Source organism: Gossypium arboreum, chromosome 13 (genome assembly GCF_025698485.1).
Source record: "Gossypium arboreum isolate Shixiya-1 chromosome 13, ASM2569848v2, whole genome shotgun sequence".
Classification (NCBI taxonomy): Eukaryota; Viridiplantae; Streptophyta; class Magnoliopsida; order Malvales; family Malvaceae; genus Gossypium; species Gossypium arboreum.
The window spans coordinates 70060083-70073477 of NC_069082.1; the positions used below are offsets into that span (position 1 = coordinate 70060083).

Here is a 13395-nt window from a genome sequence, read left to right on the forward strand (position 1 = left end):
TAGCTTGGTTGGTACCATTTGATGCCATGATAGATTGTGTCATTTTGGTTATGGTGTTTGGCTTGTATAAATTATGGAGCCATGATAGATTGTGTCATTTTGGTTATCTTATGATGCATGTTTGAATGACTCCTACGATGTATTTGGAATGGTATGATAATAGTCAAGTTTGTGGCATGATTTGGTAATTTTTGAACTAGAATTTGATGATTGATATGTGGCAAAATTGACATGTTTAGGTAAGTGTTGTTGAATGCAATTTATGTGCCTTTGAATGGCATATTGGTTTGTTGAATTAGGATTTCTTGAAATGACAAATATATATATATATTTAGATAAGGTTTTTGGTGCTTTGAAAGTGTGCATATTTGATCTAAAGGTGCATGCATAGAATGGATTTGGAATGGCTTGATTTTAGGTAAATTTGGGTCCACACGGCTTGAGACACATAGCTTGATGACATGATCGTGTGTCATCTGGTGAATTCTTTAGGTTGCAAATCAGTGAGTTACACAGCCTAACATAAGGCCTAGCACATGGGCGTGTGAGGCAACTCAAAAAGTTACATGGCCTGGCACCCAAGCGTGTGACCCTACTTAGGGAGTTACACAGGTGAGGACATGGGCTGGGACACGACCATGTGTCCCTAGTTCAAATGTTACAAGGCCTGAGACATTGGCGTGTGTCTTAGCTGTGTAAGCCACACAGCCATATGACCCCTGTTTCCAAATTTTTTGACTTTTCCTAGACTTTCCAAATGATTTCAAATTGGTCCTGAACCATTTTTAAGGTATTTTTTAGGGCCTCAAGGGCTTGATTTAGGGATGGTATGTATGTTTATGATTGGTTTAGGATTGGGTTATGATTGGTTTATGTTATTGAATAATGTTAAGTTTAAATGATTCCAATTGTTCGGTAATGCTCCGTAACCTTAATCCGACAACAAATACGAGTTAAGGGTGTTACACATTCATCACAAACCACTTACTTTTCATCAACCATGTAATGCCAATGAGAGAATGTCATTTACCCATGTTTTGAGGTATGAATTCCACTATTGTGAATGACGCTACGTGCTACAGAAGTCGTACACCGAACGCATTAGCTTTTGGTTCCTTATCGATTTGAACTTAGGCTTTTACTTACATCAAAATATGCAAGTCATTGATCAAATTATGAACTCTTTTAAAGAAATAGATTTGAGGGTATGGACTATCTAGAGATATTTTAACATCACCCTCAAGGAATGTAATATCCTCTTCATCATCCAAGGGGAGATGTACATCCTCTTCATCATCCAAGGGGAGATGTACATCCTTTTCTTTTCCTTCAATCCTACTACCCATTAACATCTCTTTAAAGGAAATCTTACGTGTTTCGAGTTCTTTCATCACCTGATCATCATCCTCCACCAAATTAGAGTCTTTGTTTTTTACTTTCTTAGTTGCCCATAATGGCTCCGTTGATAGCGGGGAGCCTAAGCATTCATTGCTAGAGATCCATTTTAAATGATTATTCCCTCTTGAGATAATTTGGTATGTAATGTTAAAACTTATTAATAATAATTAATATTAAAATAATTTCTAAAATTAAATAATTTGCTAGGTTGCCCCTACAATGCTGCATCTCTCTCCAAACTGCTCTTACACCACATTCATATGCGTTGTGAAACGACCACCCTATAATCCGCTTGAAGCACCGATGACCATGGCTTAATGTCAGAAAAGCCATCGTTGCAGCCAATGCCAGTCGTCATCCGCCTTCCATTTTCTTAAGTTTACATAACCCTCCTTATTCGAGCTTTCTCCTACTGAAACTGATTCTGTTGGCCTCCTCTTTCAGTAGGACTAATCTTATAGCTGTTTGCCTTCTTCCTGTACAACTCACGCCTGCTACCATACTTAAGTAATAAAATAATCACACGCACACACACATAAATATTGAAAACAATTTGCTCGTTGAACTTATCAATCAAGCCTTCTTAATCCACTGCAGAGAATCAAACTCGGGACTTGGTATTTTTAAAATAATGAGTTTTAGACCAAAAGTCTAATCCTTAAAATCTCCATTTACTAAACAACTGCTCACAATGGTGACTTGGATCTTACAATGAAGTGATGAGATTCAATTAGACAAAAGAAAAAATAAGAAGGCTCGTTAGTTTATGGGCTACAAAAACTGAATCTGAAAGCAAACTCTCAACTTGGCTGCAGAGTTTCTTGGAGTTGATGAATTACAATTCCATGGTAACATGTAATTTTACAACAAATAGCTGGTGAGCCACCACACATATCTGTGAACTGGAAGGTACCAAATCCAGACATCAAAATCAACATTTAACCTTCTCTTTTCAGTGGGAACTCCCTGAAATGCTTCAGTAATGCATCACAAAAACGATATAAAAGCCCGTCATCTGATAGAGATAAGTATTCCATTCAGCTTAAAAGAATATCAATGGCTAAAAACCCCCATCTGTTATCCACCTGCAGAAGCACATGAACAAGAGACTGTTGCATCAGTTTGAGTGGAAATAGACATCATCAGTTTACAGAGAAAGAAGACAGTGAAACCAAAACTTTTCTCAAAAGGAATGTGTCATCTTTCACCGCATACTTTTTTGAAACGATGGCTTACTATTATGTATTTTAAAGGAACAAAATCTGGAGATCTATGATTCATTTTAGTAAATCAAATGGGTGAGTTATATATATATGTGTGTGTGTGACCATTAGGAGGCTTTCTTTTTGTATAGTCAGGTTGTCACAAATAGAATCCTGGTCATTAGAACTAAGAGCTCAGAACTCTGTCAATATATCACGACTAATGACAATTATACGAGGATTTGACATGAAGGATTACCCCTTCACGTGTCCCCTTAATACAGTTTTTCTTCTTTCCAGATCAATCCTCATGTTCATCTTCAGAATCTGCATAAGATAATAAAATGTCAAAATGGAAATTAAAGATAAAACAGACAAGTTGAAAGAAGCCAGTTAAAAGCACGTTCTGTAAAATGACAATAAGCATGCACAAAGGCGTGAAACTCATTTTTACAGCATTCCTTCGTTTATAAAGTCATTCACATATGAGCAAATAATTCTGCAGTATCTTAGACTAAAGTGAGTTGCAAGTGATTCCGTCCAACCAGTTGTTAAATTTCTGATAAGAGGTTATTCCTCGCACCACCTATTATATTTGTCAATGGGACGTAAGCCAGTCGTATATATATTGAATGCATGTCATAAATTCTTAGTCTGATTGATCAATCACTTTATAGGGTTTATCTGTGGCCTAACAAGTAGTCATTTCCACACGACAAAAAAATAAAAATAAAATTGCTGTCCTTACCTGATCTAACATCTTCACTAAGTTTGCCTCTTGCTTGGATTTGTTTGACAAGCATTCGATACATAAGTACCCACCAATAAATATGAAGAACTAGCAGGCAAAATAGAAGTGTGTTGAACAGATAATAGCAAATTGGCCCATCCACTGGATGCTTTTCCTTGTCCAATGTCAGAAGGACTTCATAACTGCATTAGAAGAGAGATAGGAGATAAATAAAAAGAACAAAATGAGAATCACAATCTAAGTGAATTTTTTATCGTCTGGATTGTATTGAAACCAGGAGGCAAACTTAGCATTTACTTTCTCTTCAAGAGAGAAGCAGTTCCCTACATATTGTAGAAAGAAAATGTCCAAAAAACCCCAGAAGTAACCACTCCCAAAATGACTATAATAAACCAGAGTAATAAATCTTTTACGTACACAGAAGCTAGCAGACAACAAAAGGGATCCATTACTAACCGGATGTCAGGGGGAAGAGGGTTAAACTTTCAATGTGAGAAATGTGGATCTCAATCTCATGATAGGTCTTCTTTCAACAAGATTCAGAGTATTAACTAAGTTCCTATGTTCAGATTAAAATCTAGAGAACTCAAACAAAAATCTTATCTGACGTGTAGGCCTTACAATGGGGATCAAAGCATAACTTTATCTCTAGTTGCTTTCTTCCTCCCTTGATTTCAGTGTTATGCAAACAGGTTTGCGTGAGTTTCTCAAGTTCTTAAGAAGAAACCTAATAAAAGTTGGGTGTATGGCATGAACTTATACAAACCTTGTACTCCAAAGTACCCAGAAAGGGTAGTAAATGAGGCGCAGTAAGATCCAAGATAGAACAAAGATTACAAATGCGAAGCTAGCAAGTGTTTCAGCACCACTATATTTGCTCATCTTCCCTATCTCCAAAAATACATCGCTAGCATCATGAATTGCCAAAACAACAGAGCCAACACGGGCAAATCTGCAAGAAATTGAGTGTAAAAAAAGAAACTGCTATCAATAAAAAAAAAATTAAAAAAAAAAAAAGAAAAAAAAAACCTACAAGCCTTAATATCTCATATTCCAGTAAGAACCTGTCAAAGCCTACCTAAATATGTAAGATAGCACAATGAGGATTACAGTTGCAACATGATGACCCATTGAGACTCCAAAGTCAGAACGCCTTGTTTCCCAGAAAACCAAAGCAAATATAGAGTATGCATAAAATCCAGCAACATACATATAAAGCCCCCTTAATTTCAATCTGGAAAAAAAAATCATAATAATTAGTCTATCGAGTTGATGAAGTTGAAGCCTACATATCTCTAACGTACGTGTGATAAATGTGCAAGGATATGTTCTAAGCCAATGCTGATCAAAGTAAAATGAAAAGTTATATTATCTATTGTCAATGAAGCTTACTTAATTTTTTGATCAGGCCAGACCTGGTCTCCAGGCCCTACCCAAAAGTTTCTTGTATTTCTAAACCAGGGCTCATCGTAAGTCACAGAGAGAGCAAGAATTTCTGCTGAAAGATAATAAACGCATTTCCAAGCTGACTCCTTAAATTTTCTGATCTTCTTCCTTCTCTCATCCGTATCACTTTCCATAATTTGGTGTCCCTTTCCGAAAATCAATCGCCCTCCAACTTTCTGAGACCATGTAAGACATTTTCAAAAAATGGTGACACAAAAAAGGAGGGAGAGAGGAGTGGCCACACTTAGCTAAAACCAGATAGCAACTATATTACATGAAACCAACATGCCAAACATAGACTTGTTTTCCCCCATGATCCAAGACTTCAACTATGCTTATTCTTATCAACTAAGATATTTTATCTGCACATAAAGACCACCTTACTTTAATTAATTTCAAGTCATTTAGCAAGTAAATTGTAACAAACCATCTCCCTATAAAGGTTAAGGTTTCAAAACTTAGCAAAAATACTGTATATCAACACTGATAACACTTGCATGCATAAAAAATAATCTTAAATAAAATTCACTGCACAAGCCAACATGATGAAGTTGCCTATTAATTTTAAACATGTGTTCATGAGTAAAGAAATTAAGTTTTTTTTTTAGTAGAGGAGTTAACAAAATCCACAGTTGTTTGTAACCAATTCATAACTACTCAGCTGAAAATGGTAAAAAAACCCTCAGCTGAAGCTTCACCAATAAGAAGTGGTATGTCTAAACAATTGCATGACATTTATTACTTTAAGCCCTCCAGAAAGCCAGTCACAAGAAAACAAAGAAAGAACTAAATTTTAGTCAACAAATGGAATGGCAGTCAAACAGTTTCATCTCCAAGTGTCAAGAGCCTTATGACAAAAATTCTCATTTCCACTTATTTATAGTTCTTCTGTCTTCTGGAATTAATAAACCCGTCACACATCTTAGTAAACTACGCAGAGCAAGAATCAAGCTAAGATATAGCTGATAAAGAAGCAAAACGATCTAGTTAGCCAAACTCATTTCTATATTAGTCAAGCTACAACAGAAAGACTAAATCCATTAGACTAACATGACCAGCAGTGTTACGTAGAAATAAAGCCCAGAAGTAGCTCCTATTGACAAGCCACCAAATAAGAATTCTCTAGTTGTAGCCCAGCTAAACACGTAGAAAAAGAAAGAAAACTTTGTGCCTCAGAAGATTCGAATCGTTAACAGAAAGCAAGTCTTAGGGAGTAAAAACTACAATTTTGACAACAATAAAAAAGAACAGCATAACTACATTACAACCATCACTTAGTAAGTCCAAACTTCCATATCTCAAGCTAATGTCAGTGAAATAAATGAGTAGTTGTCAAGAACATAATTTTAGCTTGTAAGACAACGCAATGATACTACTAATTAAGACCAAAAGGTTCGACACAGGGCAAGAATCTGAAAGTCATGGATCCGGACACAAATGGGATCTGCCGTAGTCTTCAGTGGAGTTTTGGGAAAAGAGGGAAAGCTATCCCCCATTGTGTAGCCCAAAGACAAACTTAAATAACGACAGCATACAGCCATCCCCAATACCAATGTATTTAGTATTTACCTAGGCAATAAACCTGAAATTACTTTTTTTAAGTACATTTCTACTCTGTACTTTATTCATTTTAAATACCAATAACCAAAAATAGATAAAGACGGTTGAACTAGGATCTAATTCCAAAAGTCAAACTGAATTATTTACACCAAGACTCTATCAATCTTCTTGTACAGCATAACAGTACATGTTAATACCATTCACATGCTGCAAACAAAAAAAAAAAGCATCAACAAGTGGCATGAATCTTATAGTGGTCATCCTAGAACAACAAAAGCAACCCATCAAAACAATTCAGCAAATATAGAAGAAAAAACATCAAACACACCAAAAAGAAACTAAATTTAAGAAACTTTTATCTTCTTTGTTTAAAGTAATAAAAAAATCCCATCAAAACATCATAAAGATGGATAAAAGAGATGAAAACCAAGTACCTCAAAGACGAATCTATCGAGAAAGAAACGAACAGAAGGGAAAAACAGAGCAAAGATAGGAAGTACGACGAAATCTTCATAAGCAGGGTAAGCTTCTTGTTCCCAATCGATTGATTTGATAAACTGAATCAAACCCATTTTCCTTCGCGATCTTTGTTCCTAAATTTTCTCAGGAAACAATCAGAAAAAAGAACAAGACAAAGGGTTGTGAACTGTGAATCACATGCACACAGAGACACAATGTACTCGGCTTCTCTGTTTCTATCTTTTTAATTTGCTTTTATTTGGTCAAAATATGATATCAGTCCCTATAAGTTAGTAAAATTATATTTAAAAAGTTAAAAATTATACGTCATATTTTTTAAATTTAAAAATAATATTGTACTCATTAACTAATAATATTTTTTATCAAAATGTTTAATTTAACATTATTTTTTTTTGTCTACCGCATAACACACCATATGACAAAAGGTAACCTAATAAACATCTCATGTGCACAAATTTTGACTTATGATTTTAATGGTTGTGCTAAGAATTTTAAAATTAATTTTTGAAGTATAAAGATGAAATTTAAAATATTATCAAATTACAGGGACTGGAAGAATCTTTTAACCGTTATTATTATTTTTTTAATGAAACTAAAGAAAAGAATGCTTTCGTAAAAGCCAAAAGCTGAGGGGAAAATTAATGAACCGAAAAGAATAAATTTATTACTTTACATATAAATGGCCCCTGGGTTTGTTAGATTCTCTACATTGCCACTCATATTTTGGTTCACCATATTGCCCTTACGTTGAAATTGCCGATAAGCCTAGTAAACCCCGCTTTTTGGTTCCCTTGCTTTGCACTCAATCGTGATTTAAGTTCAATTAATGGGTAATTATGGAAATTAATTAACAACTTTAGATGTTATACATTTTTGTGTTTTGACACGGATTTTAAACTATGTTAATTCCCACTTTTTTTTTATTAAAAATTAGGAGAATGAATAAAATTACATAAAATCAAATCCAAATTTTTATACTTGCAATATAATCCTGTAACGCCCCTAACCTGTATCTGTCGTTAGAATAAGATTACAGAGCATTACCGTAAAATCGTAACTTAAAAGAATACATTTAGTACCTCAACATAAGCATGACATAATTCATTCAACTACATGCATATTGTCCCTTAATCGAACCTTCAAGACCCTAAAAACAGTTTAGAAATAATTCGGGACTAAATTGAAATTAATAGGAAAGTTCATGAAAAAGTTAGAAAACTTGAACTGCAGGGGTCACACGGCTGAGACACATGCCTGTGTCTCAAGCCGTGTAATAATCGAAATAAGGACACATAGTCGTGTCCCAACCCGTGTCTGTGCCTGTGTAACTTTCGAAAATGGGTCATACAGCCAAGTCATACGTCCGTGTGCCAAGCAGTGTACTAGGCCGTGTAACTACCTGACTTGTATGCCTTAAAACCTATAAGGGACACACGGCCGTGTCGCATGGTCATGTGTCATATAAGGCTGAGTCACACGCCCGTGTCTCAGGCCGTATGGACATGAAATTGGCTAAAATCAAGCCATTTCCATCACCAACCCAAACATGTACCTAAAGGCATTTTGTGCACAACTTCAAAGCCTCAAAACCTTACCAAAACATGTGTAAAATAACCAATTCAATAGACCATAAATCCATCCAACTAATATGCCAACAAGGCACCTCAAATGCATTTAAACAAACCTTACCCAAACATGGAAACATTACCACATTTCATACATACACATCAAGTCCAATACCATTTCAAAACTTACCCTATCTTGACCATATTAAAACTATTCCATTACATACCATATTGGCCATTGAAACAAGCATTTAAACTTAGCCATATAAACACATACTGTAACACCCCGAACCCGAGACCATCGCCGGTGTCGGACACGAGGGGTTAACGAGACAAATCCTCTTAAAGTGCCGACCAATTTGGCCTTTCCAGACAGGCTGGAAAACTGCGTCACTGTCGCCTTAAAAATCGTATCTCGAGTTTCAAAACTCGGAAACTGATTCCGTAAATTTTCCCTGAATTTAGACTCATATATCCATCCATGGATTTATTTCTAGAATTTTTGGTCGGGCCAATTGGTACAGTTTATTAGTTAAAGTCACCCATGTTACAGGGGTCGACTACACTGACCTTCGAGCGTTACAACTTGAATATCTCTCTGTACAGGGCTTTAATACTGGTCCCGTTTGTTTCTAATGAAACTAGACTCAAAATGGAATCTGCACATATAAGGCATGACTTCTAATTCTTTCTGGATAATTTATAGTAAATTTTCAAAGTCGAGACAGGGGACCCAGAAACCGTCCTGGCCCTGTCTCACGAGAACTTTAATATCTCTCGGTATACTGTTTATATGATCGTTTCGTTACTTTCATATGAAAATAGACTCGTCAAGGTTCGTTTACATAACTTATTCACTATTTAATACCAATCCTACAAATTTTGGCGATTTTTCAAATCCGCACCATTGCTGCTGCCAGCATCTATTTTCAAGGTAAACTTTACCTATCTTGTGGTTTCCATGGGCCAACTAAAATTTTGACATACATAGGTCCACATATGATCATATTTAGCTATTCCAATGGCTGATCATGTGACCAACACTCTCAATCCAAACCATAATCACATCATGAAACCAAATATAATTACAAAGCACAAATGGTCAAATTCCATCCTCCACTTTTACGAACCATTTTCGCATGGCCGCATACATATACATCACAAAGAACTTAAAACAATCGAGGTAGTCCTATACATGCCATATCCAAAGTTCAACCAAAAGAGTACCAAAAGGGGTTTGATAGTGTGGATGACTTCACTTCAATGATCCCGAATCCGATCGCTAACGAGCAAAATCTATAAAACAGAGAAACAAAGGAACGGAGTAAGCAATTTATGCTTAGTAAGTTTGAGCCATAATTTACACACAACCAAAGCATAGCATTCAAGTAGCTAAACAATAATTCATATGCACAATTTCTCAATGACATGCTTACTTCACAATCCCAACTCTTATATTCATACACAAATAATGGCTTAGTTAAGGCCGATAACTCGTTTATCATTGGAGCAAATATTCATACGCACTTACTCCTAGTGTGCAAAGCACACACAACACATACCTTGTTGTTGGGAATTTCACAAGTGCATTAACTGAAAATTTTCCAGCAAGCTTATAATTTTCAAATCACATACCTTTGAGTTTAACCGGATATAGCTACTCGTTCAAACGCCTTGGGACATAGCCCGGTTATGGTAACCCGCACAAATGCCTTGGGACTTAACCGGATATCACAACTCGCACAATTGCCTTGGGCTTAGCCCGGATATCATAGCTCGCACCATTGCCTTGGGCTTAGCCCGATATCTGGTCGCACATTCATACACATCTTTGTTTCAATTTCATAACAAACTTTTATGCACAATTTACTTAATCAAGAATATCATTTCGCTCAATGGCCACATACAAGGGCATAATTTCGATTGCTTATTACTTCGTTCAATCGAATCAAAATCTAAGTTTCGATACTCGAAAACTTACCTTGGAGATTATCGGCGCTTCCAACGGCTATTCAATCACCTTTTCTTTTCCTTTATTGCAGCTAGTTCCCTTTGCTCTTGAGCTTAATGTTAACAAATAAATTGATTTAATCGTTTTGAATATCAAAGGGAATCCAAGGTACTTAGCCCTTATAAGGCCGCATACACTTACATCCACATACTTAAGCTCAATAATTATAACATAGCATCAAGCACTCATATGGCCGATTATACTTAGTCATACTTGCACAAATCAACAATAAATTTGAGATTTTCACACCATATAAGTACTAGGCCGAATATACATGCAAGTTTCACAAACATTCTTCAACCATTTCTTCTTTAAACAAACATATTTATCATTTACTTCATAACCAAATCATCATGTGCAAACATATATACACATATAGGTGCAAGGCGAATTTCAAGGTGTTCATAACCATCCAAAACACAAATTTTAACTAACATGCAAGAAACATAACCCATGCTCATGAGCATGCCATGGCCGAATACCTCACACACCATACTCCTTTTAAATTTTTGGTCACGGTTAAACAAAGGACTCAATGCCCTACTCAAGAATACTAAAAAGAAATTTCAAGAGTAGTCAATCCATCATTACATGCATCATTAGCAAGCTTCACATTTAGCATGCAATGGCTTCAACACAATATCAACCTTGGCCAAATACCATTTCTATGGCATAACAAGGATTTGAACCATGGCTAGCATGAACATCAAGTTAGAAACTAAAACATGCATGAATCTCATGACACAACCTCATACATACCTTAATCTTGATGCAAGTATAGCCAAATCTCCTTCTAGATCTCTTCTAAACCAAAAATGGAGCAAAAATCCTCCCTTTTCCTTAGTATTTTCGGCCAAAGAAGTGAAAAATGGATGAACAAAATTTTTTCTTTCTTTCTCTACAACTCACGGCAAGGGGGCATCCATGCTCATCTTTTTTTTTGTTCATTTCTTTAATGCTAATTCTTATTTTATTTCTTCATACATAACTCACTAACCAAACATGTTGGAAGCATGTTTCCTTGCCCATCAACACCTACCTTGGCCAGCCACTATGCTTCTTTTGGGGAAATTTGACATGCAAATCCCTTATTTTTGCATGCATGATCAACTAGTCATCCCACATCTTCCCATCATACTTTCAAAGTTTACTACTAGGCCCTTTCTAGTGAAATTCACATTTATAACACTAAATCAAATCATCAAAAATGTCACACACAATTTAACACATATCATAGGCATCAAAATAAATTTTAAATTATTTTTATGCCTCGGTTTTGTGGTCCCGAAACCACATCCCGACTAGAGTCAATTTTGGGCTGTCACACATACCATCAAGGCATCAAAAGCACCAAAAGTACATTAAACAAAATGACATATACATGCCAAACTATCAACCAACATTCAACTAACATCAAACATAAGTCCACTTATACATGCCATTATAACCTTAGTCAAAACATCAAAAACTACTTATATAATCGTTGTAACACCCCATACCCGTATCCTACGTCGAGACAGAGTACAAGGCGTTACCTAACTTAAACTTATGCTTACTACCAATTCCGAGTCTCCAAGACTTGGACAAATTTAAAACTTTCTCAAGCTTATCAACACTTCTTTAATATGGGCCTACGAGACCCAAAACACCCATCGAAAATCATTCGAAAACACCTCGGGTTCTTTAATCAACTTTAGAAAAATGACACTTGACACAGGGGCATACGCTCGTGTGGAAGGGGCAACACGCCCGTGTGATCAATTTGACATGGTCGTGCAATTGGCCCGTGTAACTCACACAACCTAGGCAATACAGGGACACGCTCGTGTCTGACACCCGTATGGAATTAATTCCAAATGCACACCTATAGGGGTTTTCACACGGCTTGGCACACGCCCGTGTCCTTCACACGGCCATGACACACCCGTGTCCTAGCCTATGTGCAAAAACCTAGACATTCTGTTTCTGACATCAGCATTTCTTAAGGGTCACACGGCCAAGGCACACATCCGTGTGCTAGACCATGCCATTCATACGGCTGAGACACATGGTCGTGTCTCTTCCCGTGTGTTTACTATCATGCATACTGACTTAAAAGTTTTACGTACAGGGGACACACGGCTGAACAACACGCCCATGGTGCTGACACACGGCCTAGACACACACCCGTGTGAACAAAATCAAGCTATTTACCAAGCCTCTTTGCCACCTTTACTTACACAACCTACACAAAAGCAACCAAAACCAGTACAAGACTATTTCATGCAATAAAATCAGCCACAATAGACAACATTTCATTTGTGCATTCTACTCATCCATGAACATAACACCATTTGCATATATCAAAATGAATATTAGCCATCATTCAAGGCTTAATACAAAATAAGGAATTTATCCCAAGCCAACACATTTGGCCAAATTAATAACAATACAAAACACAAGTCTAGTTCCCTATACATATCATATTCAAAAATATAAATCAAACTATATCGAATGCTTCGATTGATAGTGTGATCGATATATCTAACTTCTGTTGATCCTTGAGCTAGATAGGCGGCACTATAAGAAAAAGGAAAGGAGAGGGAGTAAGCATATAGCTTAGTAAGTTGCATATAAATAATTATACAACAATACTTTGCCAATCATCAACAAGTATCATAATACACAAGTGGGCATAAGCAAAACTTACTCATCAATATTCAATGCACATCATATAGCATATAATGTGACTCACATTTTATACATACCAAATAGGTACCTATATCACTCACAACACGGTTATACTTTCCTCATTAACTAGAAGTCAGAACTTTCATCGTTGAACCATTCAGAATGCTATCGGATATTCTATAGCATCAAACGTGGGATAAGGTGTCGATGCCGTGTCCCAGACACGGTCTTACACTGGTTCATATCTCAAGTCGAAGCCATGTCCCAGACATGGTCTTACACTGACTATCATCTCGTAGCTGACGCATGTCC

At 36.3% G+C, this 13395-nt stretch overlaps 1 protein-coding gene across 1 annotated transcript; it reads right to left on the reverse strand.

Annotated features, from left to right (window-relative positions):
- Nucleotides 1-2018: 2018 nt before the first annotated feature.
- Nucleotides 2019-7077, reverse strand: LOC108487171 (ceramide synthase 1 LOH3-like). The gene is made up of 7 exons (XM_017791477.2): nt 6792-7077; nt 4744-4973; nt 4430-4585; nt 4118-4303; nt 3349-3533; nt 2860-2927; nt 2019-2483 (listed from the first exon to the last, which is right to left on the reverse strand). The coding sequence occupies exons 1-6, from the start codon at nt 6927-6929 to the stop codon at nt 2902-2904; spliced, it is 921 nt and encodes a 306-aa protein (XP_017646966.1). The 5' UTR covers nt 6930-7077; the 3' UTR covers nt 2019-2483; nt 2860-2901.
- Between the last annotated feature and the right edge of the window lie 6318 nt (nt 7078-13395).

Excerpts from the sequence above, each read along its gene's own strand:
- LOC108487171 (XM_017791477.2), bottom strand. The coding sequence starts at position 6,929 with ATGGGTTTGATTCAGTTTATCAAATCAATCGATTGGGAACAAGAAGCT. Across the intron at positions 4,974-6,791 it reads TCGATAGATTCGTCTTTGAG|AAAGTTGGAGGGCGATTGAT; the intron begins GTACTTGGTTTT and ends ACATGGTCTCAG. Across the intron at positions 3,534-4,117 it reads TGGGTACTTTGGAGTACAAG|TTATGAAGTCCTTCTGACAT; the intron begins GTTTGTATAAGT and ends CTTCTAATGCAG.